We start from the raw sequence: 27485 nt of genomic DNA, 5'->3' as shown, positions 1-27485 counted from the left end.
ACTATTGTCCAGGTATGGAGAAATCAAATCTAGAGTAAACATAACATTTCACAGGTGCCAACCAAAGCTCTTTTGCTTCTGTGACTTTAGGATGTCTTTCTTGTGACTGTTTCCTTAAAATTTTTTTTAATGTTTTTTATTTATTTTTGAGAGACAGAGAGAGACAGCGCCAGCAGGGGAGGGTCAGAGAGAGAGAGCGATACAGAATCCGAGGTAGGCTCCAGGCTCTGAGCTGGCTGTCAGCACAGAGCCCAATGTGGGGCTCGAACCCACAATCCTGAGATCATGACCTGAGCCGAAGCTGGACGCTTAACCGACTGAGCCACCCAGGTGCCCCAACCATTTTCTTTAAACCAAACATTATCAAATCAACTTTGTAGCTTGTGACCAACATTTTTTTAAGTCAAAGAAATAGAAGAGAAAAATAGAAATGACAAACTACATAACATGTAAGGATGAGTTTTGTTTCACAAAACTTCATTTTCAGTTATGTATTTGCATGTCTGTGTGTGTGCCAGATTGCTGTGTAAAACATGGGATTTCTTACTGTGTGGATTACATTTTAAAAAAGCATGAAAGCCATTGTTCTGAGAGATAATCAGGTATGTCCTACACTTATAAGATGGTTGGCATTCATCTGCATAGAAGGAAACTTGGCTGGCTAAACTAGCAAAGAAGGATTTAAACTATTTGGGCCTAAAAAGAAAATCTTCAAATAAGAATCAGTGAGCTAGGAAGAGATAATTTCCCATATATGAAGTAGGAAAGGGAAAAGGAAGGAGGGAAGGAAGGAAGAAGAAAAGAAAGAAAAGTATAAAAAAATTTTGGGGGGTGCCTGGCTGGCTCAGTCGGTGGAGCGAGCAACTCTTGATCTTGGGGTTGTAAGTTCCAGCCCTATGTTGGGTGTAGACATTACTTAAATATAAAATCTTAAAAATATCTATATATGTAACTTCAGAAGAAGATACAAGAAAGGGCAGGAAAGTATCCCCAAGCAGAGAAAACTTGAGAAAGCTGAAATGAACCCCAGGCAGCAGGGCCTGCTAGAGGGCCTTGCCATGATGGCAGCTAACACCTGTGCCATGCCAGTTTCTGACTTCTAGCATATGTAAACTTCACCAAAACGTTCTGAGGTAGATACAAACATTTCTCTTGCAAGAGGGGGAGGGGCCGACTAAATTAACAGAAACATTTAAAATAGCTATGAGAAAATATTTCTAGTTATGGTTGTTAGACTGTGAAACGCTTCCCCCAAGTTTTTGATGGGCATGGTTTCCCCTTTTGAGCAGAGGCTGAGGCAGAGTCCTAATATCTAGTAATCCTAATTAAAATACAGACAAGTCCAAAATGGATATGTAATTAAAACCAAAATAACAGTTACTTTGCCCTTTTTTTTCTGAGAATGGCAAGAAGGTGAACATATCATCCCTGTATGATTTTTATTTCTACACTTTTTTGTGTGATTAAATGCAATAACTCATATGAAAAATAAAAATTACAATATTAATACAATAAAATCAAATTTGATGACACTAAGATAAAAATTCAGGTAAAATTACCAGGTCTCCTCAATCCAGTCTCTCTTTTGCTCCAGCAGTATGTGCTAAGAATGTTGACCAGAGAGTTTTATATATTCTTTGTAAATATAAATTTCTGCTAATCCTACTCCCTGAGGATGGATGGCTCTCTCCTGGGCTGATGGATCACTATCCTTTTTCCAGAGATACGGAAGACTGAACCTATCTAATAACCTCATTAATTAAAACAAAAACAAAAAGTCAGCATTAATCTCAGTTTTGAAAGCAATGCTGTAAGCAAGAACATTGCACAAGTCTGTGTGAGACTTTAACCAGGAAGGTGCTCCATGATGAAATCAAAGAAGATAAAAAACTACACAGTCTACTCAATAGGCTACTTAACAGGTTTACTCCGAATGGATCCTCCACTGTAGCACTAAAGCCTTTTAAGTTAAGCAAAACAGGAGAAAGAACTTTGCATTTCTGTCCAGGCCACAATTCGCCTTTACCCACTGCCTTGCCATTAATGGGAAATCTTAACTTATTATTTTTTTAATGTGAAGCCACTTTATCATCAGATTTCGAAATCTTTTAGTTACACTTTGTGAGGGCGATCAAGATTCGAGGTTGGGAAGTGAGACATCAAGTTCCAGCGGGCATTGTACCTTTGGAAGAGAATGTATGTACACGTGAGAAGTCAAAGCTGGCAAGTAGAAGGGCTGAGCACGAAACTGGCACGGGTGGCCCGTGGTCGAGTCCAGCTCGTCCACTTAGTAGCCATCTGCCTGCCTCTGAGTCTCGGTTCCCTCACCAGAGAAACACAAGTAGGAGTTCGCTGCGAACGTTAACCAAGCTAACTTAAGCACAAGGCCCTGGCACACACCGCGGTTGTCTGTGTCGGTGTCTTTCTGCTTTTGATCCAGCAGGGGAAAGTCAAAGCCTCAAAGCAGGCAGGCGACGAAGGGCCCCCTGGGCCCGGCTGGAGGCGAACACGCCCTTTACCTGATGGCGTTGACCGGCGGGTTTCGAAGGCGGATCAGCGCCAGCCAGTTCTGCAACCGTGTGTACTCGGCCATGTCTCCTCGGTCGCGGAGGTCGCCTCCGCCTCTTCCCGCTGGGCAAGGCCGTTTTCCCCGCGACGGAGCCGGCCCCGCGAGGAGGGGCGCCCGCTGGGCCAATGCGAGCCGGGCGCCGCCTCCCGCCCCGCGTCCTCTCGCCCCGCGTCCTCTCGCCCGCTTCTCCTTTTCCCGGGACCCCAGCCGAGCGCTCTGCAGACGCTGGCGGTCCTCTTTTTTCGGATTGGTTCCCAACACAACACAGATCAGAGAGGACGGTGGAAAATGGGGGCAATAGCCAGCAACTCGGAGTTTACAACACCCTGGCCCAAAGAGGCTGCCTTCTCCGGATAACTTTTGACTTCACTAAGTTGGTAGAGCTCTCCTCATCAGTTTTCATCTTCATGATCCTTCTTAACAGTAATAGATACCTGGGGTCTTGTCCAGAATGGAGAAATGTTAATGCTTAAAAAGACACACAAGCCAGCTTTTCCCATATGGATCACCACGAGAAGGTTACTGGATATTTTAGAAATTAAAATAAACAGAAAAGATGCAGCCTCCACCTGACATTATTTTCTAGGGGGAGGGGACAAAGCCCTTTAAGTTGACAGGATGCACACCAAAGTAATAAAGGACATTTTGAAAAATGAGCTTTTGATGTTTCATAAGAAAAGGCTTAACACTTAAAATTGTGCAAGTTTTTTCCATTGAAATATGCAGGTAGAACAGGTTTCTTTCCTTCATTTAGCTGTTCTGTAAAACACTGTATTCAGTTCTAAAACCATATTGTGATTCAAGTGGTTTCTCCAGCTAAGTACATTTATGATAATAAACACAATAATGCAAAATAAAATAACTAATATTTCATTCCCATGTGCCATGCTTTGTCCTAAACGCTTTATATTAATACACTTAGTCCGCACCACAGCTATTTGTGGCTATTTTGAATAATGCTGCTATGAACATTTCATGTACAAGTTTTTGTGTAAACTGTGATTTTAATTCTCTTTGGTATATACGTAGAAGGAGAAGTGCTGGGTCATATGGTAACTCTATGTTTAACTTTTAAAAACTATTTTCTTTTGAAAGGAAAACGAGGCCAGAGCTACGGGTGCTTTTTCTGCCTACGGTGTCTCAGATTCATTCTTAAGGAACTGAGAACTTAACCTTCCAAAATGTCAAAAAGACCATCTTATGCCCCACCTCCCACCCCAGCTCCTGCAACACAAATGCCCAGCACACCAGGGTTTGTGGGATACAATCCATACAGTCATCTCGCCTACAACAACTACAGGCTGGGAGGGAACCCGGGCACCAACAGCCGGGTCACGGCATCCTCTGGTATTACGATTCCAAAACCCCCAAAGCCACTAGATAAGCCGCTGATGCCCTACATGAGGTACAGCAGAAAGGTCTGGGACCAAGTAAAAACTTCCAACTCCGACCTAAAGTTGTGGGAGATTGGCAAGATTATTGGTGGCATGTGGCGAGATCTCACTGATGAAGAAAAACAAGAATATTTAAACGAATATGAAGTAGAAAAGATAGAGCACAATGAATCTATGAAGGCCTATCATAATTCCCCCGCATACCTTGCTTACATAAATGCAAAAAGTCATGCAGAAGCTGCTTTAGAGGAAGAAAGTCGACAGAGACAGTCTTGCATGGAGAAAGGAGAACCTTACATGAGCATTCAGCCTGCTGAAGACCCAGATGATTATGATGATGGCTTTTCAGTGAAGCGTACAGCCACCGCCCGTTTCCAGAGAAACCACCGCCTCATCAGTGAAATCCTTAGTGAGAGTGTGGTGCCAGACGTTCAGTCAGTTGTCACAACAGCTAGAATGCAGGTCCTCAAACGACAGGTCCAGTCTTTAATGGTTCATCAGAGAAAACTAGAAGCAGAACTTCTTCAAATAGAGGAGAGACACCAGGAAAAGAAGAGGAAATTCCTGGAAAGCACAGATTCATTTAACAACGAACTTAAAAGGTTGTGCGGTTTGAAAGTAGAAGTGGATATGGAAAAAACTGCCGCCGAAATTGCACAGGCGGAGGAACAGGCTCCCAAAAGGCAGGAGGAAAGAGAGAAAGAGGCAGGGGAGCAAGCCGAACGCAGTCAGAGCAGCACGGTTCCGGAGGAAGAGCGAGCTGCCAGTAAGGCCGAGGACAAGAAGGACGATGGAGCGTCCCAAAGGACAGAGAGGAGACCCACCTTGAAGAAGTGACGGAGAGCCAACAGAATGGTGAAGAAGGCACATCTACTCCTGAGGACAAGGAGAGCGGGCAAGAGGGGGTGGAGAGTACGGCTGAGGAAGGGACCAGCGATGGTAACACTGGCTCAGAGAGCAACAGCGCCACCGTGCAGGAGCTGCCAACAGACCCCACACCGGAAGACAAGAAGAAAGAATAAATGTTGCCTTGTTTTATGTGTTCTAAATACTTTTTTAAATGAAAAAAAATGTTTTTTGAGTTAAAAAAATTATTTTCTTTATTGAACTATAATTAACATACAGTATTTTGTTAGTTTCAGGTATACAATATAATAATTTAACATTTCTATACACTACTCAGTGCTTATTGCAGTGTACTCTTAATCTCTTTTGTCTATTTCCCCCATCCCCCCTACACACCTCCTCTCTGAACAACCACTAGTTTGTCCTTTGTTTGTTCATTTGTTTCTTAAATTCCACATATGAGTGAAATCATGTGGTATTTGTCTTGTTCTATCTGAATTGTTGCACTTAGCATTATACTCTCTAGCTCCATCCATGTTTTTGCAAATGGCAACATTTTTTTTAATAAATTTTAAAATGTATTTTTGAGAAAAAGTGCCCAAGCTAGGGAGACAGACAGAAGGAGAGACAATCTTAAGCAGGTTCTATGCTCAGTATGGAGCCCAAGACGGGGCTTGATCCCCGACCCTGGGATCATGACTTGAGCAGAAATCAAGTCTGACACTCAACCAACTGAGCCACCTAGGCACTCCAACATTCATTCTTTTTTATGGCTGAATAATATTCCATTATATATACATACATACATGCGTGCACACACACACATATATAAATATACATGTATATACACACCTCTTCTTTATCCATCCTTCTATCAATGGACATGGGTTATATATGTTTAACTTTTTTGAGGAACTGTCCAACTGCTTTCCAAAGCAGCTGAACCATTTGACACTTCTACCAGCAATATATGAGTTTCCAATTTCTCCAAATCCATGCCAATTCTTGTCAATTTTTTTAAGTTAATTTTTGTTTGTAAATACGAATTATATTGTGTCTTTGTCATAAAACATGGCCTTCTTCCTTTCTGAGTGAATGCACATTTAGAATCTGCCTGGCTCATGGAAATCACTTAGTAAAAATAGTGATATTATTAGCCATTATTAGTATTATGTTCTTTTGAGATGGATTAAATTGTATCTCTCCTTTAGGATTTTATTCCTAGCTCCTTTGAGTAATAGTTTGCAAATTAATATACCAATATTCTTAAGGTCAAAATAAAACAGGTTGGCATAACTCATACCTCCATTAATAGAATCATCGAATGTCTAGCAACAGTTGTTTCTTTCCATGTTTCCCTGTCAAAGTGCCTTGATGTTAAGCCTAGAGATGGTGCTGACATGATTATAGCGTTGAGAAATATCAAGGAAAAGGAAAGGGGCCAGAAAACTAATGGTGGGCTAATGTTTTGATTTTTGGATAGGCAAGAAGATAAAAGATGTTGCAAATTGGCGAGTTCTCAATTAATACCTTATGAAATTTTAGGAGGATTCATTAAGGAAATGGTTTGTGAAAAGAAAGTTCTGAGTCTTAAAAATATATTATGTTCACTAAGAACAAGATATGCCACACTTATTTTCTTTCAGTTTTGCAAGGATTGATATATTAGAGGGCCAGAGAAATGTTGTGTTGAAATTCCTAGAGAAATTTAACAAGGTTAGAATATTGAATCCTTGTGGATGTGATGTGGGTTATGTGTAACTATGTTTTATGAATAAGTATTTAACCAATCATATTTTTTATTGACCAGTTATTCAAACGAGGCATTGCTAATGCAATGTGAGCAAAAACATATTGTACCTGCCTTCATACTACTTTCTTCATAGTGTTATGGGACAGTAGATCTTAACTGAGGAAGGGGGAGGAGGAAGCTTGCATTTTGAAAACACACATTTTTTGTTACAAAGCAATAGACATTAATTGTAGAAAATGTAGGAAAATGCAGGCTGACAAAAAGAAGAAAACTATCTGTAATTTTATCAATGAGAAATAACACTGTGGACACTTGGGAAACTATCCTTTTCTAGTTTTGTTTTATTGTTCTAAACATATGGCCTTTTAAATGCTTTATTTATTTTCAGGTGTACAATATAGTGATTTACCAGTTCCATATATTACCCAATGCTCATCAAGATAAGTGAACTTTTGGGGGCATCTGGGTGGCTCGGTCAGTTAAGCATCCAACTTTCAGCGCAGGTCATGATCTCCTGGTTTGAGTTAGAGCCCCACATTGGGGCTGTCAGTGTGAACCAGTTTGGGATTTTCTCTCCCTTTCTCTCTGCCCCTCCCCTACTTGCATGTGCATGCTTTTTATCTCTGTCCCACTCAAAATGAATAAATAAACTTTAAAAAAAAGATAGTGAACTTTTAATCTCTTTCACCTAGAAAATACACACATCTGGCACTCACTCTGGGAGATTATGATTCTGGGTGGATCCAATAGTTTTTCAAAGCTTCCCAGAGGGGTGCCTGGTTGGCTGGCCAGTTAATCATCTGACTCTTGATCTCTGCTCAGGTCAGCAGGCAGGAGGTCAGATTCTCCGGGGTCTGCCTCAGCCGCCTTGCTTGAAATTATACCCTTCCTAAGGCAGACTGCATCCAGTACAAAGGGCTGGCCGTTTCAACATGCCATGGGATACTCTCTGATGGGCATCACTCATCTACAGCTCCCTCCCAAGTAGGCTGAAGCTTCCTTCGACCTGAGTAGCAGTTCAACATCTTCCTCTGACCAATCCTGCTGCTGTCCATTCCTACAAAGAAATCCCCATCTTCATATCAGTGTCTACTCAAAAACACAGTCTGTGACAAGTTTTCTGTAACATCAGCCTAAAGCATCCAAACTGAGATTCCATGGGATAGTCTGAACTTGACTAGAGGCAGGGAAATGCACTCATGATTTTACTTTTAACTTTGTGTTGTGGAAATTTTCAAGCATATACAAAATACAGAAAGAATACAATAAAACCCAGTATCTTCAACTTCAAAAATATCACTATGTGACCAATCTTTACCATCTGAACCTTTCCAATATTATGTTAAAATACATCTCAGACATTATAGGATTTCACCTATAAAAACCACAGCACAGTGATGTTTGCTTTGAGATGCCATTCAGTGTCCAACCCAACTCCTATCTATTGTCTCTTTTCTTCCTCTTTCTACCATCACATCTTTCAAAAGAGTATTTTAGTAGAAGAAAAGGCAGTAGTATTGGGGATAAAAGGGCCCAGAAATAATTCTAAGATCCATTCATTCTTTCACTCATTCAACAAACATTTAAAAGCAAGTCATCTCCCCAAATCTTGGGATATTCAGTTGTTACCCATATAGGTAGTTATTCAGATAGGCAATGTAATGATGTCTTCATCAGATTGTGGCAGGGTTCCCTCCCTAAGGAAAGAAAAAAAAATAGGCAACCTTGCTATTTGCATATATGACAACATCTCTCACCACCTTGTAACATGAGACCACTTAATCAGCTACATGTTTGTGTGTGGCCATGTATGGGAGCAAAGAAGTAAAAAATTATATTTAAAAACCACACCATGTGGTGTTTGGGGCTCAGTTCTGTGAGTGTGAACCCAACTGAGTGGTGCTGGTAGGAATAAAGTTGCTTCCTGGAAAGAAAGGCCTCGGAGTCATGACTCTTTGTGTGAGAATCTTGCTACAAGATGAAGGAAAAAAGGAATGGAGAAAGGAAGGAAGGATAGATGGAGAAAAGGAAGAGAAAAAGAAGGAGAGAGAGAAAGAGAGAGAAAGAGAGGAAAAGAGGGAGAGAGAGAGAAAGGAAGGCAAGGAAGAGGGAGGGAGAGAGGGAAGGAAGGAGGAAAAGAAAGTATCTCATTTAGTAGGAAATATGCATTGTTTTCTACTACACAGAACAAGACAATGTTTACTCCAGGAAGGACTTTAAAGAGGAATTTGAGGCCTAGAGAAATGAAGTGATTTGTCTAAGTTCATGTGGCTAGTAAATAGCAGAAGTAGGCTTAGAACCCAAATGTTGACTCTAAGACTTCTGCAAATTGATTGTTTCAGACTCTTAAAAATGTGCTTTGAAAGATTTTAAATATGATTAAAGTACATATTTTTGCATTTATTTTTCTCAAGTTATAGTATTTTGGTAGGAAAGGGATAAAAGTATATTGATTGAAAGAAGCTAGATGGACTTATGATAATATTAACACTGAATTATTTTTTCCATTAAAAGTTTTGCCTCCTTAGGGCAAAACCGAGCTAGCTCAGTCAGTAGAGCATGTGGCTTTTGATTTCAGAGTTTTAAGTTCGAGCCCCATGTTAGATGTACCAATTATTTAAAAATAAAATATTGAAAAAAAAGTTCTGCCTCTCTCACCAGATAGAAAGCTCCTGGAAGGCAGATTATTTCACTCATCTTTGTATCCCCAATGCCTGGCATGATGTCTTCCTGAAAGAATGAATAAATGAATGACTGGAATCAAGAAGCTTGGATTCTAGAACTAGTCAGTTCTAGATTCTAGTCAGAACTAGTCATTCTAGATTCTGGTCAATTCTCTATTGACTGCCAGTGGCTAACCTTGCAATTTCAGCAGATTATTTAATTCCTATGGTCCATAGATACGTTAAAAATGTCAGTGACCTTTTAAAAGGATTGAGTTGGAAGAATTAAATTTCATCCATCCCAATTATATTATTCTATGGGCCTATGGAAATACCTGATTATTTGGAACACAGACTTATTACTGGTATTTCATAATATTACCATGCTAGCTTTGTCCTTTCCTAGAACAAATATTAAATATTTAAGAGAAATTCTTGGCAATAGAGAAGTCTAAATAAAATTTTGTTATGTCATTGGCAATGCATTCACAGTCTTTCTGTTTACCTTTGGCTACTGTTTGGATCAGTTACTCATTCTTGACTAGCCGATTAAAATATAAGATAGAGCTCACAGGAGCTGAAACTTAATCCCTCAGTTCTGGGTAAATGTAAGAAATATGCAAGGGAAGAGGGGGCTGTGTATGAAATGAACTCAGCAGTGGCAGACCAAAACATTCAGATAGATGATCATCAGAATCATGTGACATCTGCTCGGTTACATTACTCCTGTTTCTTCTAGACTGGGATTTTCCTAGTCCTTTCCACTTGAGAGTGAAGGTCTTGAAAGTGAATCTGCTTTTACCTAATTAACACCTTGAAGCAGATTTTGGGAATGGAGGGTGGTAGCGGAGCATTTTAAGACTCCACTTCTAGTCCTAACCCTGTCACTAATTGTGTGACTTTTAATGGTCAGTTGCTTCTTTGGATCCAACTTTCCTTACTTGTAACATCCAGAGTCAACTAAATTATTATCTCTAAAGTTCTTTCACTTCTAACATTCTGTTAAGTTTTTGTTGTAGGGATAAATTCTCAGTTCAAGTGGCCTCCTGTTACTGCCTAGCTTAACTTTCTTTCACAATTTATTATCACGATATTTTTAGGGCAGAGCCTGGGTTTTATTCACCTTTCTCCCAGCATAATAACCAAGCAGGTAGGTGATCTCAAACAAGGTGAAGTTCGTTCTTATACAAAATTCCACCTCTGGAGGAGCCCACAGTTCAGAGGAAGGTACCAAGTATCATTAATCACTTGATTACATGCTAAGGATAAAACATAGAACAGGAAAGCGGTTCCAGCTTTCCTTACTACTTACATGTTTCAACAGGAAACGAGAGTGCTGGTAATGGTTAACACTGTGCCAGAGCTTTCCATGTATTATCTCAAATAATGCACACACAACCCTATGTTTTAGGTCATCTCTGTTTCACAAAGAAACGGGCACAGAGAGGTTAAGTAACTTGACCTTACAAGTGAGGGGCAGGTTTCGAAACTCGGCAACAAAACTTCAAAGCCTACACTCCCAAACACTTCTCTGCGCAGAGAAATCGGAAAATCACAACAATCTTGTGTTGAAGACATAGAGGGAGCAAAGGAAAGTGACTGCAGAAGCCTGCAGAAGCTGGCAAAACAGTCTGAAAAACAATGAACTTCTCCGAGCTGGATTATACAGCCGTTTAGGAAAGGTGGACGAAAGAGAACCCGATAAACAGGATCTGGGACGCTTCCGGATCCCGGGGTAACAGAAGAAGAAATCGGAAGTGACGTCTACGGGGGTTGGGCGCTGAGCCGGACTACCTGGCCTAGCGGAACTTTTGGCCGGAAGTGATGCATGGGAAGTTACGCCTTGGAGGCGGTCCCTGGTAGTGCCGGGCGTCGTGATGGGCGGGGCGGAGCGTCTGTGGTCATCCTGGAACCTTGGATCCCGGGCAGGTAACATGCGGGCCGAACTTGGATGTGGTTAGGGGTGGAAGTTGAGGTTGGTGGCCTAAGACCGAGGTCGGGCAGGGAGAAGTGGATCTCGGGTTAGTCTGGAGGAAAGACTCCTTGGCATGGGACTGCCCTGGGAGATAGGGATGTGAGGAACTTTGGGAACCGGGTTGTGAGGACCCAGGTCGTCGAGGAAATATAGGTTGAGACTTCCAGGAATTGGTCATCGCTGGGGGTTCGTGGGCTCCTGAGCCTTGGTGCTCTGGATTAGAGATAGAGCCTGGGAATTGAGATGAGCCGACCTAGAGTTCATTTCTTACCTATTCCAACTACTGCATCCCTTCTGCTCCTTCGGGACAGGTTCTTCACCTCATAAACCAGGACAATGCCTTGCCACCATTAGCCATTCTTTAGATGTTGAATGAATGAATAATTTAATATGAACGCACGAACCAGATTTTCACTGAGAAGGGAGAACTTCTCTCGAACTTCAGGATTTCTACCTGAGTGTGGAAGTGATTCCAATTTAGTTTGCTAGCCTGTGAATTATGAGGATGCTGGAGTAGTAGTCAGAACACGGTTGTTGTTTTGTGGGGTTATTGCAATTTAGGAAAAGTTGTCTTAATATTTTCGATGGTGGCCGTGGAGGATAAGGCGACTAATTCAGATTCTTTCAGATTATTTTAGTTTTCTGGGAAGAACTTTCAGGTAATGATGGGGTAGCTGGGGGGAGGTGGCCACCAAATGGTAAGCTGCAGCACTAAGCTTCTAATTAGTGTTCTAAGTGCCTTCTTTCTAGCAATATAACTTACTTTTCATTTTCTTCATGTTTTCTTTCTTATATTGGGGGTACTTCTTACATTTGAGATGTAAATAAGAATTATTTCATAACAGATAAAAACATTATTTATAAAAGTCTAGTCAGAGATTTCACCTGGTCCGTTTACATGTCATTAACTCCTTATACAGTTGTAGGAGGAATCCAAAAGAATGAATCCCAGGAGATTAAATTGTCTTCTTTATAAAATATTTGTTAGGGTTTTAAATGTGATGAAGAGTGGGCATAGACCTAAGGGACAGGTGCTGTAATCAGATTGGTTTCGATTGTCAAGTGGGAAAAAGTGCAGACAACATCCACACACCAGGCTGTGTAATGGGATCTGGGCATGAATCATTATTTGGATGCAGTGATTATGTTTATGGGCTTTGTGCGGCCTAATGAGATAGTAGCTCCTAAGATGTTCTAGAATCCTTTTAGACTGGGTATAATGGAATAGGAAAACCTGAATTTATACCTTTGTTTGTTTTTTACAGAGAAGAAACTAGTAAGCATTTTTAGATTTAAAAATCCAAGGGGCACCTGGTTGGCTTGGTCAGTAGGGCATGTGACTCTTGAGCTCAGCCCTGTGTTAGATGTAGAGATTACTTAAAAATAAAATCTTAAAAAAAAATCCAAGATGTTTTTAAAGATAGGTTGAAAAAAACTCAGAAAGTAGACATTTAAGTACATTTTTATAGTCATTTAAATTTTAAAAGTTTGCCTGCCTTTAAAACTTGTTTCCCCAATTTCTGGAAAGTGTTGGTATCCAAATCATTACCATCTTTACATGTTCTCACTGTGTTGCCACCTTTAGGATACATATTAATATGGTACAAAGCAGTGTTTTGGGATCCTCTAGATTTTTGTTAATAGTAATGTCTTACTTAATAAATTTTGTTACCTCATTCTGCTGTCCAGTGTCATATCCACTAATTTTGCATATCTAAATGCCTATATTCATAATAACAACTCTCATAGTAAGTTAGTATCCATGTGGTAACTTAAGTATGTGCATTGACATTCTTGAGGTTTTCAGTTTTGCAGAACACTGATGTCTATGGACTCTAGCATGGACTTCATTTAAAGAAATCTACTGACCATTATTGGACAAAAACATGAATCAATTTGTATTGTGGCATTCAAATCCTAGCACTTTGGGAAAGGTAAGTTGTTGACTATGTTTTATGTTAGGTGAGAAATAGAACAGCCTTGGATGGGTCTAGGTAATTGTAGGATTGTGATTGGAAAATACAGAATGAATCTCTTCAAATTATGTTTTAATCTAGACTTTCCAAAGAGAGTCTGTTCTGTTTATATGAGGCAATTCTTACTATTCCCTATAGAATTGATCAGAAATTAAAGAGATTGACAAAGTATATTATTCCTGGAAGATTATTGCTCTGGTCTCTTTTTTGGGGAGATCCCTCGACACTTTAGGACCTGATAGAATATATCAAGCTGTGGATGCCCTGTAGGAATGCGGTCTCAGATAGTCATTTAAATTATCTCACATCCAAGTTTGGCTCTGTAATAACATATGTACCAAATCTTCTGGCCAATTTTACTTTACATGTTAGGGTAAAGCAAGAAAAGAATTAAAAAAAAAAAAAAGTCCTCCCCCACCCCGCCCCTTATCCTGCTTTATTTATGCTATTTTCTATCCTTTAAAACAAATTTCTTACATGATTCATTACAGGCCTTTTATCTTTCTGTCCCAGGGGGTAAGCTTTTCTTCTTTTTCCTATTTCACCTTTCCTAGCTTAGGAGTTTGTTAACTTTCAGATCCGTAACTTCTAACTTTGTGATCATGTTTGGCACCTTTTAATCTCTATGCATTAAACTTGTAGTTTTTCCTGGTGTCCTTTGTAGCAACACTGGCTTCTTGTTCAGAATTTGCTCAATTCCAAAACCCGCCAATATTTCTAGGAATCATCTTTCAGATATTTTTGCACTTGCATACAAAAATTTGTATATAAAGATATCATTACCATATTATTTAAAATTAAACATAAACTAGGAATAACCTAAACATCTCTCAGCAGAGGTCTGGTTATGCAATGCCTTCATGCAATGTAGTATTTGTAGCTCTTAGAAAGAATGAAGCAAATTCATAGAGATATGGCAAAACCTCTAAGATACATTGTTAACTAAGAATAACAATATAGAACTCTTTGTATAGTATGTTTTACTTCGTGTTTTTTAAAGCATACATTTATATATACACATGCAAAATTTCTTCAAATCTATATGAGAAACTATTTACAGGTACTCCTGGTAAATGAGACTATAGGTCTACAGTAGGAAGATGACTCGTATTTTCTCTGTGTACTTTTTGTGGTGGATTGGATTTTTAACTGTGAACATGTTTTTCTAATACTAAAGAGCAAACAAATGACAAGGCTTTAGGCTAATTTAAGAATTAATGGGAACCAGCAACTATTCCTGATGACTTTTGTCCTTATAATTATTTGCACTATTCAGAGGGAATGGGGTTGCATAAGTGAGTTAACTTTTTTCAGAGCTCTATGGAAGTTTTGATTATATTATAATAGGCTTTTAATCTTGACATTGGACTATTATTGTTATGAATAAACTAAGATCTTAGTGCTGCCGAATCTATACTCCTATACAATTTATAACATTTTGCTGACCTTACCAGGTAGTATGGACGTTACCTTTGTTAGCAAGCTAGGTTTGTATTACATGGGCATGGTTCTTCTGAGCCTGTCAGTATTACTGAATGTGATGGACTTTGTTTTATTTGAATTGCAATTGAAGGACTCTACTCTTTAAACAAATCTTAGTTATTCTTTTACTTTATTCTTGATGTTTAGAGCTGGTTTAAAGCATTTCAAAGAATAGCTTATTCTCTCTGTTAGCACAATCGGTAAATCACAAAGAATAGTTTGAAGTGACTGATTATTTGTCATGAGACTCAGCAAAAATTTCTCGTGACTTTTACTTCTCTAGCCATCTTTGTCTTTCCACAGTTTCGTTGTGGGAAATTTGGAATAGTAATAGGTGAGTACAAGAAACTTAAAGATATAATAATCTTCATTTCATTAGTAAAAGGATTTTATTTGACACTTGCTTATGGGTAAGCTTTGTAAAATACATACCTCTGTGATACCACGGGTTGCGTATCTCATGAAAATAAAAATGAAGGCCACTTATCATAGGGGCTGAGTCATGATTAATGGAATAGAACAAATTATGGTATGTCAGGTGTTTTATACATACTTTGGCAGAGCATTTTGCATATAATCATTTAAGTTAAATGATGCTTTGCTTCTTGAGATTCATGAGCTTAATCACTACAAGCCACAAAGTGGAAATCATTGGGCAGGATGCCTAAAGTGGTACTCCTTTCTTGCTAATAGAATATATAGTAAGCCGTGAATTGAATCCAAAGGTAGAGTCAGAGTCAAGATGGATATGGTAAAGGTAACACACAGAAGGAAAGGAGCACATGAACATAAAAGTTACCTGTAAATAAACATAGAATTGGGGAAGATATATATACATGTATATGTGTTTGTCTCTGCGTGTAGATATGGACTTATAAAATGTGTATATATTTTATTTTACACATAATGTATATAAAATTTTATGTAAAACCAGAAGTTCTGGATAGGAAGATATTCAGCACAGGAAGAAAAAAAAACTCAGAATTATAAGACCTCAGAGCTGGGCCTGTCGTGGACTAACTCATGATTATGAGAGCACCTTAAAGAATTTGGGATGTTTTAAGATCATTTGCAGTGATGGGAATCAAGTGATGGGAAAGTGCATAGAAGCCTGAGAGAAAAATTAAAATCTAGGTACATATAAGATTATGGATGCGGGCATCTTTTAAGATTCTGTTTTGTGGTATTGTTTTCGGAAGGAGAAAAGAAAGGAGAACTCAAAAATACATTGCTGTTCAATTTGAATTTGAGCTCGGTCCATAAGTCTTTCCTACCTTTCCAATTGTGTATGATCAAGATGGATGAACTAGATTCACTAACTTACTAGACATTATTCTACAGAACCTGACTTCATTGTTACATATACATTAAAGAACAAGAGAATTGTTTTAAATCAATTTTGTGATTATGTAAAAGGATAACTGTGATGATCTAGATGGAAGGGACTGGGACCATTTTGTTCAGAAAATAGAAGACTTTGGAAGAGTAGAGAAAGGAAGCACACTTGTCTGTTGTTTGAGGTCTAATGAGAAGGTATGCAACCAGTCTGCCCGGGAGCAGATTGTGTCTAGAGGCGGTGAAGTTCGGGTCATTCGGGCAGCTTAGGCAGAGTTTGAACAGTGAACGTCAGGACTGCTGTATAGGGGATTTTGCATTGTATGGCAGATGGTACTAGATTATTATAAAGATTCCTTCTAAATCCTAAAAATTCTTTCTATACTGCAATGAAATTTTTTTTATAGTACGATCTTTAATTTTTTTTAATATTTATATATTTTTAAGAGAGAGACAGAGACAGAGTGCAGGCAGGGAAGGGGCAGGAGGGTTGGTGAGACACAGAATCTGAAACAGGCTCCAGGCTCCGAGCTGTCAGCACAAGCATGACGTGGGGCTTGAACTAGGAAACGATGACATTATGTCCTGAGCCAAAGTCAGACATTTACCCAACTGAGCCACCCAAGTGCCCCTATCATCCCTGTCATTAAATACTGATAGCTAACTTATCCACCAGTCTCAACTTACCTAAACCAGGAAGTAAATTTAAAAATTACCTGACTTCCCAAATTTTAAGACACAAAACCCATAGGCTTTTTCTTAGGTCCTTATTCAGTTTATTGACCTTTTTTAAAAATTGTTTTTTTTTTTTTACATTTATTTATTTTAGAAAGACAGAGCACAGGTCGGGGAGGGGCAGAGAGAGGAGACACAGAATCCCAAGTAGGTTCCAGGCTCTGAGCTGTCAGCACAGAGCCAGATGTGGTGCTCAAACTCGGGAACTGTAGATCATAACCTGAGCTAAAGTCGGACACTTAACTGACTGAGCCACCCAGGCGCCCCTATTGACTTTTTTTTAAAGACAGTTCTTTTTTTTTTAATGTTTATTTAATCTTTAGTTATTTGAGAGAGAGACAGAGACAGAGACAAGAGTGTGAGTGGGAGAGGGGCAGAGAGAGGGAACCACAGAATCTGAAGCAGGCTTCAAGCTCTGAGCTGTCAACACACAGCCTGATGCGGGGCTTGAATCCACAAATTCTAAGGTCATGACCTGAGCTGAAGTAAGATGTTTAACCAACTGAGCCACCCAGGTGTCCCTTAAAGATAGTTCTGATAGTATTAATTAACTGGTATCTTACTCCACAGAATACTGGGAGCAGCAAATTGTGAGTGGGCCAAGTGCTATTGTAAGTTTAATATATATCCATGCTAATAATGAGGGTGACATGCATGACAACCTTTTTTTAATTATACAAGTGATCCATGTCCACTTGACAAAACTTAGAAGATAGAAATGTATTTTGGGGTGATATAAATATATATCTATATTTATATATCACCAAAAGAGAAATAAAGTCACCTATAATCCCCTACCGTTGTTAATATTTTACTGGTATGTTATTTTTTAAAAAGTCCTCTGACGTTCCTGTAGGATGTCAGTCTGGAGCAGTGACCGCAGAAACAGATTCTACATTACTTCTGTTGGGAAACTGAAATTAGTCACTATCCTTTCTAATCAGACTATGCAGTGAAAGATTGTGACATGGCACAATGCTGATTTGAAAAAAGCCTTAGTCTTGGTCAATTTCATTGCACTGAAACCAATTTTATATTAGTGGCCATAGGTTGATAGTCTCGAGGCAAAGGGCCTGAGTTTGAATCCTAATTCCACTACTTACTAACCAGGTAAACTACCAGAATTTCTTAATTTTTGTGTGCCTCAGTTTCTTCCTTTGTCAGTTGGGGATTACACAGTTATCAAATTCATAGAATTGTTGTGAGGATTAACTAAATTAAACTACATAAAATTCTTAGAGTAGTGCCCAGCACAAAGTATAGACTCAGTATATATTAGTTGCTATTATTATTATTATTATTAATTTTTAAAAGCTTAAAAGTTTTCTTGACAAAAAGGCAGATTTATAGGAATACATAGAATAAACAGAAACAATGAACACAAAGGTAGTCAGTGAGATTTACTATATGTTTTTCATTGAAACTTGCAAACTGGTATGAATTTTTCCATTGTAAGATTTTTGTTGTTTTTTCTCCCTTGTTAAATATTTTCAAACCATAATATTCCTAGTTCAGTTTCTTTCAGTACCCCACAAAACCAACCTTATTTTATGCTGTCTCTTCCAACAAATATATTGGCCATGCTTTCAAAGATCAAAAGCTGTGTGAGACCATTTATTATCATGGCGAGTGATCAGAGAGATTCAGGAAATTATCTTAAAGCAGTTTATCTGACTATAGCCCAATGTGGTCCTATAAAAAGTTTGAATTTTGCAATTTAAAGTGAAGAATTTTAATCAATGAGATAAGCCAGTGAGCATATTTAGCCATTGTGTATACTATATCTTTATATCTTTTAAAATCTTTGTTTCTTTTTCTTTTTCTGCTTTATTTCATTTGGCTTTTCTCTTTCTATTCTTTCAGCATAGTGTCTGGTAGTCTGACTAATTACTGGCCAAAGAATTAAAGCTTTTCAAAACCCTTAAAAAAGTTTATTAGATTTGCTAGTAGCATTTTTTGTTGTTTTTTTTTTTTTAAGCATCAAGTACACGTTTTTGAAGACCGTGGGGCCTACCATCATTATGCATTCAAGAATTGAGTTTGAATAACTTCATCAAGACTTAGATCCTCTTCAAAAGCCTCAAGTCTCATCTGCATTAAAGCTCTCCATTGAACCCACTCACAAAAGTAAAAGCTTACAGGGACTAAAAATCCACTAAAGCATTCCATTTTATATCCTTTCCTCTGATTTCTCTTCTATTTCCTTGGCCTTTACGGTCTTTCATATTGCTTATGTTTCTTTAGCTTGGAGCCAAGGAAACAATGCCTTCCCAAAGAATATATGTCCAGTGGCCTTAGCTTGCCTCAGTAGAGAAGCGTAAACTGGGCATGATAAGTTTAGAACCAGGTCTTTTGTGGAAGCCTATAAAAACGTGAATGAACAATAATAAATGAGACTGAAGTGGTAAAAATATTTGAGGTCAAATTATATTGTCAGTGGTTTAGAGAGATGAGCCCTTGACCGAAAAGTTAATGATTCTGGCCTCTTACTACATATTTGGTAACTGGGAAGGTCACATACCCTGTCAATCTAATTTCATCTGTAAAGTAAATCTGATGATATTTTCCCTGCCTACCTCACAGGGTTGTTGTGAGGGTCAAATGAAATAACATATATATAAAGGACTTTTATATAAATGTGCAGCATAGACATAGAGTCCTGTTACAAGTCATTCCCTCAGCTCTTGGGCCTGGGAAGGTAGATGATTTAAGCACATCAAAAGTGGGCACTACATCCAGGCTGGATACATGGGAGCAAGGCTGTTTAATTTTTGTTTTCTCTGAGTACACAGAGTACACTTGTAGGCTAATTCTAAGGAGGGAAGCTATAAATTTCCCTAAAATTGTAAGTCAGCCTTTATAATGCTCTAGAACACTTATGTGTTGTAATGCATTCATGGCTTGCAACATTTGCCTACTAAGTTGTGACCAGCATTTTTTTCTAAGTGGAAGAACATAGAGCAAAAAGTTTCACGCTGTATCCCACACAGTAAGAGTATGTTTTAGTTATATGTAAGTGTGTATGTGTGTGTGTTTGTATTTGTGTACTTGGTCATTAAATAAAATGCATTTTTCCTTGTGAGTTGTAGTTGCTGATCCAAGTGTCTTATTTTAGTATTAATACTTTCCTACGCATTTAGATTCTTAGGAGACTGTTTCTTTTTTACTTCATACTGCTGCTACTTGTGACAAAGGAATTGATGATTAATATCACTCTGATTTTTAGTCTAATAATGAGATTTTTTTCATTTCAGAGCACAGGGAAAGCCTCTAGGCCTTTTGGGTATTTTATTTAATATTCTAATACCATCAACTCTGGTACCCAGACTGTTAGAAACATTTAAGGTTGCTTCAACTTCATACTAGTAGGAAGATTGTATCAAACGTTTTCTTTTAAAAATCTTTTGCTGTTATCTTCATGGCCTAATGGAAAATAAAGAACTCCCATTTGGGTTAGTAATGTTTGAGGACCTCATAGAGACAGTCTATAGAGAATATAGTTAGCATGACGAGGAGTTTAAAGGTCTCTAAAAGAGAAAATGTCAATTTTCCTGTCTTTGAGTAACTAAATTTATCTTTCATGACTTAAGTAAGTCACCAGTATTATTCAACTGTTTTCCCAAAAACAGATATCTACCTTTTTGGTGACAGCATTGGTAAAAATAGGTGACTTTTATAGCATCCTCGAACAATAGGGAATGGCTTTTTCAAAGGGTTATGCGTTCTAATTCATTGGTGAAGAACATTCTTTAGTGCTACAGTCTCTTGAAAATTTATATTTGGTGCCTTGGGATTACTTACTTAAGCTTTGATGGAATGCTATAGAAAATATTGATGTTCCCTGCTTACAGATTATATAAATCTATAATACTAGCAACATCAATATTTATCAGAAAACTTAAGATGTAGAATCCAACTGCTTCATTTTGCTGAACATTCATAGCCAAGTTTCATACACTGTTGGAAACAACAAATTGCATAAATTGTGCAAAGGATGGCATAAAGACTTATTAACATGTATGATCAGATTTTTCTTATTCCTCCCTGCAGAAGGAATCAAATTGGTATCTATCGTCTCTCTGTGAAGGAGATAGGATCTATCTACACAAAAAGCCAAGAAAAGTAGGCAACCTCAGCCATTTTTGACCTTCTTCCTCAACTCTCATGAATTTAATCCATCATCATATTCTGTCTTTTGTCTCTCCTAAGTATCTTTCAGATTCTTCATGTCTTTCTGTTCCCACATCCACTATACTTATTTACACTTCCATTATCTTTGCCTTCACTTCTGTAATAGCCGACTGGCCTCCTATACTCACTCCTTACTCTAATCTCATTGCATTTAGAGTCATCTTTTAAAAATACAACTCTAATCTCTTGAGTCATCTTTAAAAAATACAACTCTAGGGGTGCCTGGATGGCTGAGTCGGTTAAGCATCTGACTTTGGCTCATGTCATAATCTTGCAGTTTGTGGGTTCAAGCCCTGTGTTGGGCTCTGTGCCTGGAAAATCCTAGTAAATAGTATGAATTCAGCAAATATTTGCAGACTAATGCTTCCCACAGCTACCTCCATTTCCATTTAGACATTTCACATAACTGTACATTCTTCTAAGTTATGTAATTTCTTCTCTTCAGAACCTTCCAGTTGCTTCTCATCTCATTCTATTCATAAGCCAAAGTCTTTACGATGGTCTCCAGGGCCTTACCTGAACTGCCTTTGCTCTCCCCTTCTCTCCCGATCATCTGATGGTCAGCCCCAGCCACTCTGGTCTCCTCGCTGATCCTCAGAAGCACAAAGCTCTCTGCTGCCCTGGGAACTCTGTACTTGATATTTGCTGTCCCTGAGATACTCTAGCCTTAGATGTCCATGTGGGTTTAATCCCTCATCTTCAGGTCCTTCAGGTCATGATGTGTCACCTCAAGAAGTCCCTCTCTGACCATCTTATTTAAAATTGTAACCTCATCACCACCCCATGACATTTCTGTTTCCCTTTCCTGCTAGATTTTTCTCCATGGTACTTACCCCTGATATACTATCACCAGTGTTTCTCCCCAGCAACCAGAACAATAGGCAGGTTGCAAATTTGGCTCATTAAAGAATTAACAGAAATGATCATTGGGCTGGCATCATGAACTTTGTTCTGTGGCACAGGTCATATGCAGAAACTCAGAAAACTTTTTTGATTTAACAATTGGAAGTTATGTGTTATTTATTTATTTATTTATTTATTTATTTATTTTGAGAGAGGGAGAGAGAGAGAATCCCAAGCAGGCTCGTTGCTGTCAGTGAAGAGCCAAACTTGGGGCTTGACAGTAAGATCTTGATCTGAGCCAAAATCAAGAGCCAGATGCTTACCTGACTGAGCCACTCAAGCGCTCCCGTGAAATTACTCTTCTAGAAAGAACTTGCTATCTGTATTAGAAAACCCTTTATTGGTATAAATGAACAGTCTGTCCATAATGAAGCCTCTGTTACATCTGAGAGATGACAGTCATGGCCAACAAGCTTAAATTGTGTGCAGGACACTTCCAAGGTTGGTTCAAACTTGGGAATAGAATAATTTTGAAAGTCATTGTCAAAGAAACCTACAAGGATGTTAATTATTCTAGTTTCTATGACTCTAATCACGAGATAGTATGAGATTCCAGTGGTTGTGGCCTCCTTCCTCTTGAGGTAGATAATTGGCAACTTAGATTTTTCAGGGGCACCTGGGTGTGGCTCAGTCGGTTAAAAGTCTGACTTCAGCTCAGGTCATGACCTTGCAGTTTGTGGGTTAGAGCCCTTTGTAGGGCTCTGCACTGCTTGGGATTCTCTCTCCCTCTCTCTCTGCCCCTCCTCCACTTGCTCTCTCTCTCTCTCTCTCTCTCTCTCTCTCTCTCTCTCTCTCAAAATAAATAAAATAAACTTTAAAAAAGGAAAGAAATAGAATTTTCATTCTTTTTTTTTTTTAATTTATTTTTGATAGAGAGAGACCACACGAACAGGGGAGGGTCAGAGAGAGAGGGAGACACAGAATCCGAAGCAGGCTCCAGGCTCTGAGCTGTCAACATAGAGCCCGACGTGGGGCTCAAACCCACGAACTGTGAGATCATGACCTGAGCCGAAGCCAGACGCTTAACCAGCAAGCCACCCAGGTGCCCCTAGAGTTTTCATTCTGCAGCATATACATAAATGATTGTCCTACACTTTAACCAATGCAATGTTATATATGTTAATTATATCTCAATAAAACTGGGGAAAAAAATAGACTTTTATATAATTAACAACTGAATTGAGATGAAGGGTTGGTAGTAAAGCAAGTGAATTAGACTTCAAGAAATCTTTCACCAATATAGTGTACAAAATGAAAGCTACCTTGTGTGTGTGTGGAATTAAATGGGACATTATACAGTACATGCTTGTGTTCATGGGATGTATATTTTCCTAATTCCATTTTGTCTTCTTTTTGTCATTTAAAGCTGAATCTGAGAATTGTGGAGATCACTGTAGGTCAGAAATAAACAGGATGTGTGTGAGTGTGGACTGCAACCCTTTCAGTTAACTGTAGTACATTGTTAAACAAAACTAGTATTTTGAAGCAAAAGATGAGAATATTTAGCTAGGTGGGGTTCCACTAGCAAAATGTGCTCTTATTTGATTTTTTCTTCTTTTTTACCTTTTTCTTTTCTCTCTCTGACCTGGAGATAAACAGTACTTTTTGAAATCTTCTGGCCTGCCCTGCTTTTCAGGATGGAAAGAGGAGAATTAAGCCAACATCAGACTTATAGAAATGAAAATGTGTATTTTTGAAAGCTCACTTATGTTCCACATATTTCAAAGAAAAGAATATGAGCAGACATGTTGGTGTGTAGTTGTTCATAGTACTCTGATTTTTTTATTTCTGTGCTATCAGTTGTAATGTCTCCGCTTCCATTTTGGATTTCTGTTATTTGACTTTTCTCTCTTTTTAAAATTTTTTTTCGTGAAGCTAAGCCTTGTCAATTTTGTTGATTTTTTTAAAAAATCAGCTTTTCATTTTGTTTTTAAATTTTTTCTATTTATTTTGTTTATTAGTGCACTAATTTTTACTATTTCCTTCCTTCTGCTGGTTGAGTTTAGTTTGTTTTTTTTCTAGTTCTTTAAGGTGTAAGGTTAGGTTATTGATTTGAGATCTTTTTTTCTTCTTTAATGTGGGCATTTACTGCTATAAACTCCATTCTTACTGCTTTTGTTGCACCCTGTACATTTTGGTATGTTGTGTTTCTGTTTTCATTGATCTCAAAATGTTTCCAATTTCTTGGTTAAGAAGGTGTTGTTTAATTTCCACGTATTTGGGGGGTTTCCCATTTGTTTTCTTCCACTCTAGAATCTGTGTCTGTCTTTATTGATCTCATTTTGTTCATGCATCATTTGCCTAATTTCCTTTAGTTACCTGTGCTCTCCGTTAGCACAGTGAACATCTTTAAGATGGTTGTTTTGCATTTTTTTTTTCAGGTAATTCACACATTTCCGTCCCTTTGGGATCAGGGTCTGAAGATTGATTTCGTTCCCTTTACTACATATAGGCCATGTTTCCCTGTTTCTTCAGGGAGTTTTGCTGGGATGTGTGCATTTGAAAAAAACAGCCACCTCTCTCGGTACTATAGACTGGCTTCATATTGGGGGAGACTTTCATCAGTCAGCCCTACTAAAGATTCTGAGGACTTCTCAAACTTCATGTGGGCACGGATTTTCTCTCGGCGTGTGTGTGTGCCTTCCCAGTTGCATTTTCAGGAGTTGGTGATCTCTTGCTCCCTCTGCTGTTCGTCTATGGTATTGCAGGCTTTTTGGTGCTTGAGCTCAACTCTGCGTTCTCCAGTCTTCAGTGGCCCCAAGGCATCCATCCAAAGTATGCCTCAGCACTCCAAGTCAGATGAGACAAATCAGTCTCTCAGGCAGCCTTTCGAATATCTGGAATGCTCACCATACATTCTGCTCTTCTCATTCTAATGGAGAATCTGTGATTTGGCTGTTTCCTCCTGATAATATGGAAGTGTACCAGCTTGGGGGAAGGGTGACAACAGGTGAAATGAAATGGCTTTCTTACCCATTCAATGTGTCTGTTCTTGACTTTGAGTTTGCCTGGGGTACTACAACTTCTTAACTGATTTTTGGAGGCCATATACAGGCTTTTTAGACCATATATTGTTAGGCTAGTGTCTCTGGGTGAGCTAGATATGGGGCTTCCAAGTCAGCTATCTTGCTGACCCTGTGTAGGAATAAGGTCTGGGGCTTCCTATACCACCTTGCTTTCTCTTCTTACTATACTCTAGTCTAGGGCCCTCTCTGTTCCGGTATGGCCTCATCTTAACTTGGTTACACCTGCAAAGAGCTGCTTTCCATTAAGTCACATACCTGGGGTTAGGACTTCAACTTGTGTGCGGGGAATGCAACTGCACCTACAACAGCCTCTATTGATGCTCACAGAAGATTTGAGAGCAAGACAGGAGATTAGAGAGAGCCACCCTTTAGGACATAAAGTTTAAAAACCCTGCCCACTTTGGGCACCTGGGTGGCTCAGTTGGTTAATCACCAAACTTTAGCTCAGGTCATGATCTCACAGTTAGTGAGTTCGAGCCCCACTTTGGGTTCTGTGCTGACAGCTCAAAGCCTGGAGCCTGCTTCAGATTCTGTGTCTCCCTCTCTGCCCTCCCCTGCTTGTGCTCTATATCTCTCTCGCTCTCAAAAATAATTAAATATTTAAAAAATGAAAACCTGCCTACTTTACCAATAATTTTCTTTTTTCTTTTTAATTTTTATTATTATTATTTTTTAATGTTTTTCTAATTTTGAGAGAAAGAGAGAGACAGCATGAACAGGGGAGGGGCAGAGAGAGAGACACAGAATCTGAAGCAGGCTCTAGGCTCTGAGCTGTCAGCATAGAGCCTGACATGGGCCTCAAACCCACAGACTGAGAGCTCAGCCTAAGCTGAAGTCAGTCGCTTAACCAACTGAGCCACCTAGGGCCCCAATTTTTTATTTTTCTAATGTCTATTTATTTTTGAGAGAGAGAGATCGAGCTGGGGAGGGGCAGAGAGAGAGGGGGAGACACAGAATCCGAAGCAGGCTCTGGGCTCTGAGCTGTCAGCACAGAGCCTGATGCGGGGCTTTAACTCACACAAGATCATGACCTGAGCCAGTCAGACACTTAACTGACTGAACCACCCTGGCGCCCCCACCCCCATAATTTTCTTATAATGAAGAAAAAATCTTAAGCCACTGGGGAGGGACAGGAAACTTTCTTTTTCAGGATCCAGGCAAAGATTCATTTCATATGACGGTGAGGTAGAAGCAACAGCCTTCTGTGCTGGGGAAGTGCAGGAAACTCTCCACCACTAGCTGCTGCTACTTGTGGTTAGTGCGGGATCTGGCGTGCTGGAGGGATTTTTGCAGTATTTCCTTATAGATACAAGTCAGAGTTTCACTGCCACAGGCGGTTGCGGGGGTCTATACACATGACAGACGTATAGGGCCTGCCTAAGACTGAGGCTGGACCAAGAGAACCAAGACACTTAACACTGAGTAACAAACAATAGCAGTCTCTCTCCTCGGGAGTGGCAAGGATGCAGAGAAAACACCTTCTGAGCATGAACTTGCAGTGACCACAGAAAGCTAAGTGTGGAGCAGGAACACGGTAAAACCCGAGTATCCTAGGGTCTACACTAAGCACAAAGTAGCAGTTGCCCACTGTTGGAAGAAGATGCACAGAAAGTAACTATAGCAACAGTAAAACCAGTCCAGCTACTAACCAGATTATGTCTTTGGAATTTCAGTTTACCTGGTTGTAGGACAGAAGAATAGGCATGTACATTTCTAAGAGTTACTATTCTTTCCCTAGTTTGTATGGTTAGTCTGTAGGCAATGTGGGGCATTCAGTCAAAACTTAAAAAATATATGAAAAATAATCCCACCTATTTTTAAGATAAAAGCAATGAACAGACTTAGATCCAGAGATGATTCATGTTGGAACTATCAGACAGGGATTTTAATTACCATTAGTGTGTAAAAGAATCTAGTGGAAAAGGTAGGACATATGCATGAACAGGTGAAGAATTTTAGCAGAGAAATGTAAACTACAAAAAAGGGGAAGGAGAAAATTCAGACACATTTTTAAAATATGTGGTGGCCCTTCATATTTGCTAAGTAATCTATTAAAATGTTCACTGCATCACTATTTTATTTATACTTTATTGTTGTAAGTTGGTTTCCATTTAACACCCAGTGCTCTTCCCCACAAGCGCCCCTCTCCATGACCATCACCCCTCTTCCCCTTTCCCCTCCCCCTAAAGCCCTCTGTTTGTTTTCAATATTCAAGAGTCTCTCATGATTTGCCTCCCTCCCTCTCCCTAACTCTTTTCCTCCCTTCCTCCTCCCATGGTCCTCTGTTAGGTTTCTCTTGTTAGACCTATGAGTGCAAACATATGGTTTCTGTCCGTCTCTGCCTGACTTATTTCGCTTAGCATGACACTCTCGAGGTCCATTCACTGCTACAAATGGCCAGATTTCATTCTTTCTCATTGCCATGTAGTATTCCATTGTATATATAAACCACATCTTCTTTTTGTGTGTGTGTGTGTTAAATTTATTTTATTTACTTTTTAAATTCCAGTAAATTTATTTTCATTCATTCATGATGTACAATATCATATCAACAATTCTATACATTTCTCAGTGCTCATCATATTAAATGTACTCTTTTTTTAATGTTAATTTTTTAAAAAATAGTTTATTGTCAAA

The 27485-nt window shown here is 39.0% G+C and overlaps 2 protein-coding genes, 1 long non-coding RNA gene and 1 pseudogene across 4 annotated transcripts in view; 2 read left to right on the top strand and 2 right to left on the bottom strand.

The window, feature by feature from the left end:
- Positions 1-4926, bottom strand: part of EHHADH (enoyl-CoA hydratase and 3-hydroxyacyl CoA dehydrogenase) — a 60393-nt gene extending 55467 nt beyond the window's left edge. Inside the window, exon 1 of one of the 2 annotated variants that reach the window (XM_029939717.1) lies at positions 4788-4926. Coding sequence is in view for 1 of the 2 variants with exons in the window: in XM_029939716.1 (XP_029795576.1) it covers positions 2520-2593 (74 nt within the window). In the remaining variant the exon portion in view is untranslated. Of the gene's footprint in view, positions 1-2519; positions 2684-4787 lie in introns of those variants that run through there. The other variant, XM_029939716.1, reaches the window with a different exon arrangement.
- On the top strand, positions 3668-5002 carry LOC115291932 (annotated as a pseudogene).
- A 2196-nt stretch (positions 5003-7198) lies between these two features.
- Positions 7199-10931, bottom strand: LOC115292724. The gene is made up of 3 exons (XR_003909106.1): positions 10538-10931; positions 9221-9292; positions 7199-8259 (listed from the first exon to the last, which is right to left on the bottom strand). It is a non-coding gene; the product is annotated as an uncharacterized LOC115292724 (long non-coding RNA).
- Positions 10932-11064: 133 nt separating this feature from the next.
- MAP3K13 (mitogen-activated protein kinase kinase kinase 13) overlaps positions 11065-27485 on the top strand; it is a 174297-nt gene continuing 157876 nt past the window's right edge. Inside the window, exons 1-2 of the mRNA XM_029939713.1 lie at positions 11065-11154; positions 13008-13134. The gene's annotated coding sequence lies outside the window, so the exon portion shown is untranslated. The remainder of the gene's footprint in view (positions 11155-13007; positions 13135-27485) is intronic.

This window comes from Suricata suricatta, chromosome 5, assembly GCF_006229205.1.
Source record: "Suricata suricatta isolate VVHF042 chromosome 5, meerkat_22Aug2017_6uvM2_HiC, whole genome shotgun sequence".
Taxonomy (NCBI): Eukaryota; Metazoa; Chordata; class Mammalia; order Carnivora; family Herpestidae; genus Suricata; species Suricata suricatta.
The sequence above is the reverse complement of the archived record's forward strand: the minus strand, read 5'-3'. Positions and strand labels throughout refer to the sequence as shown.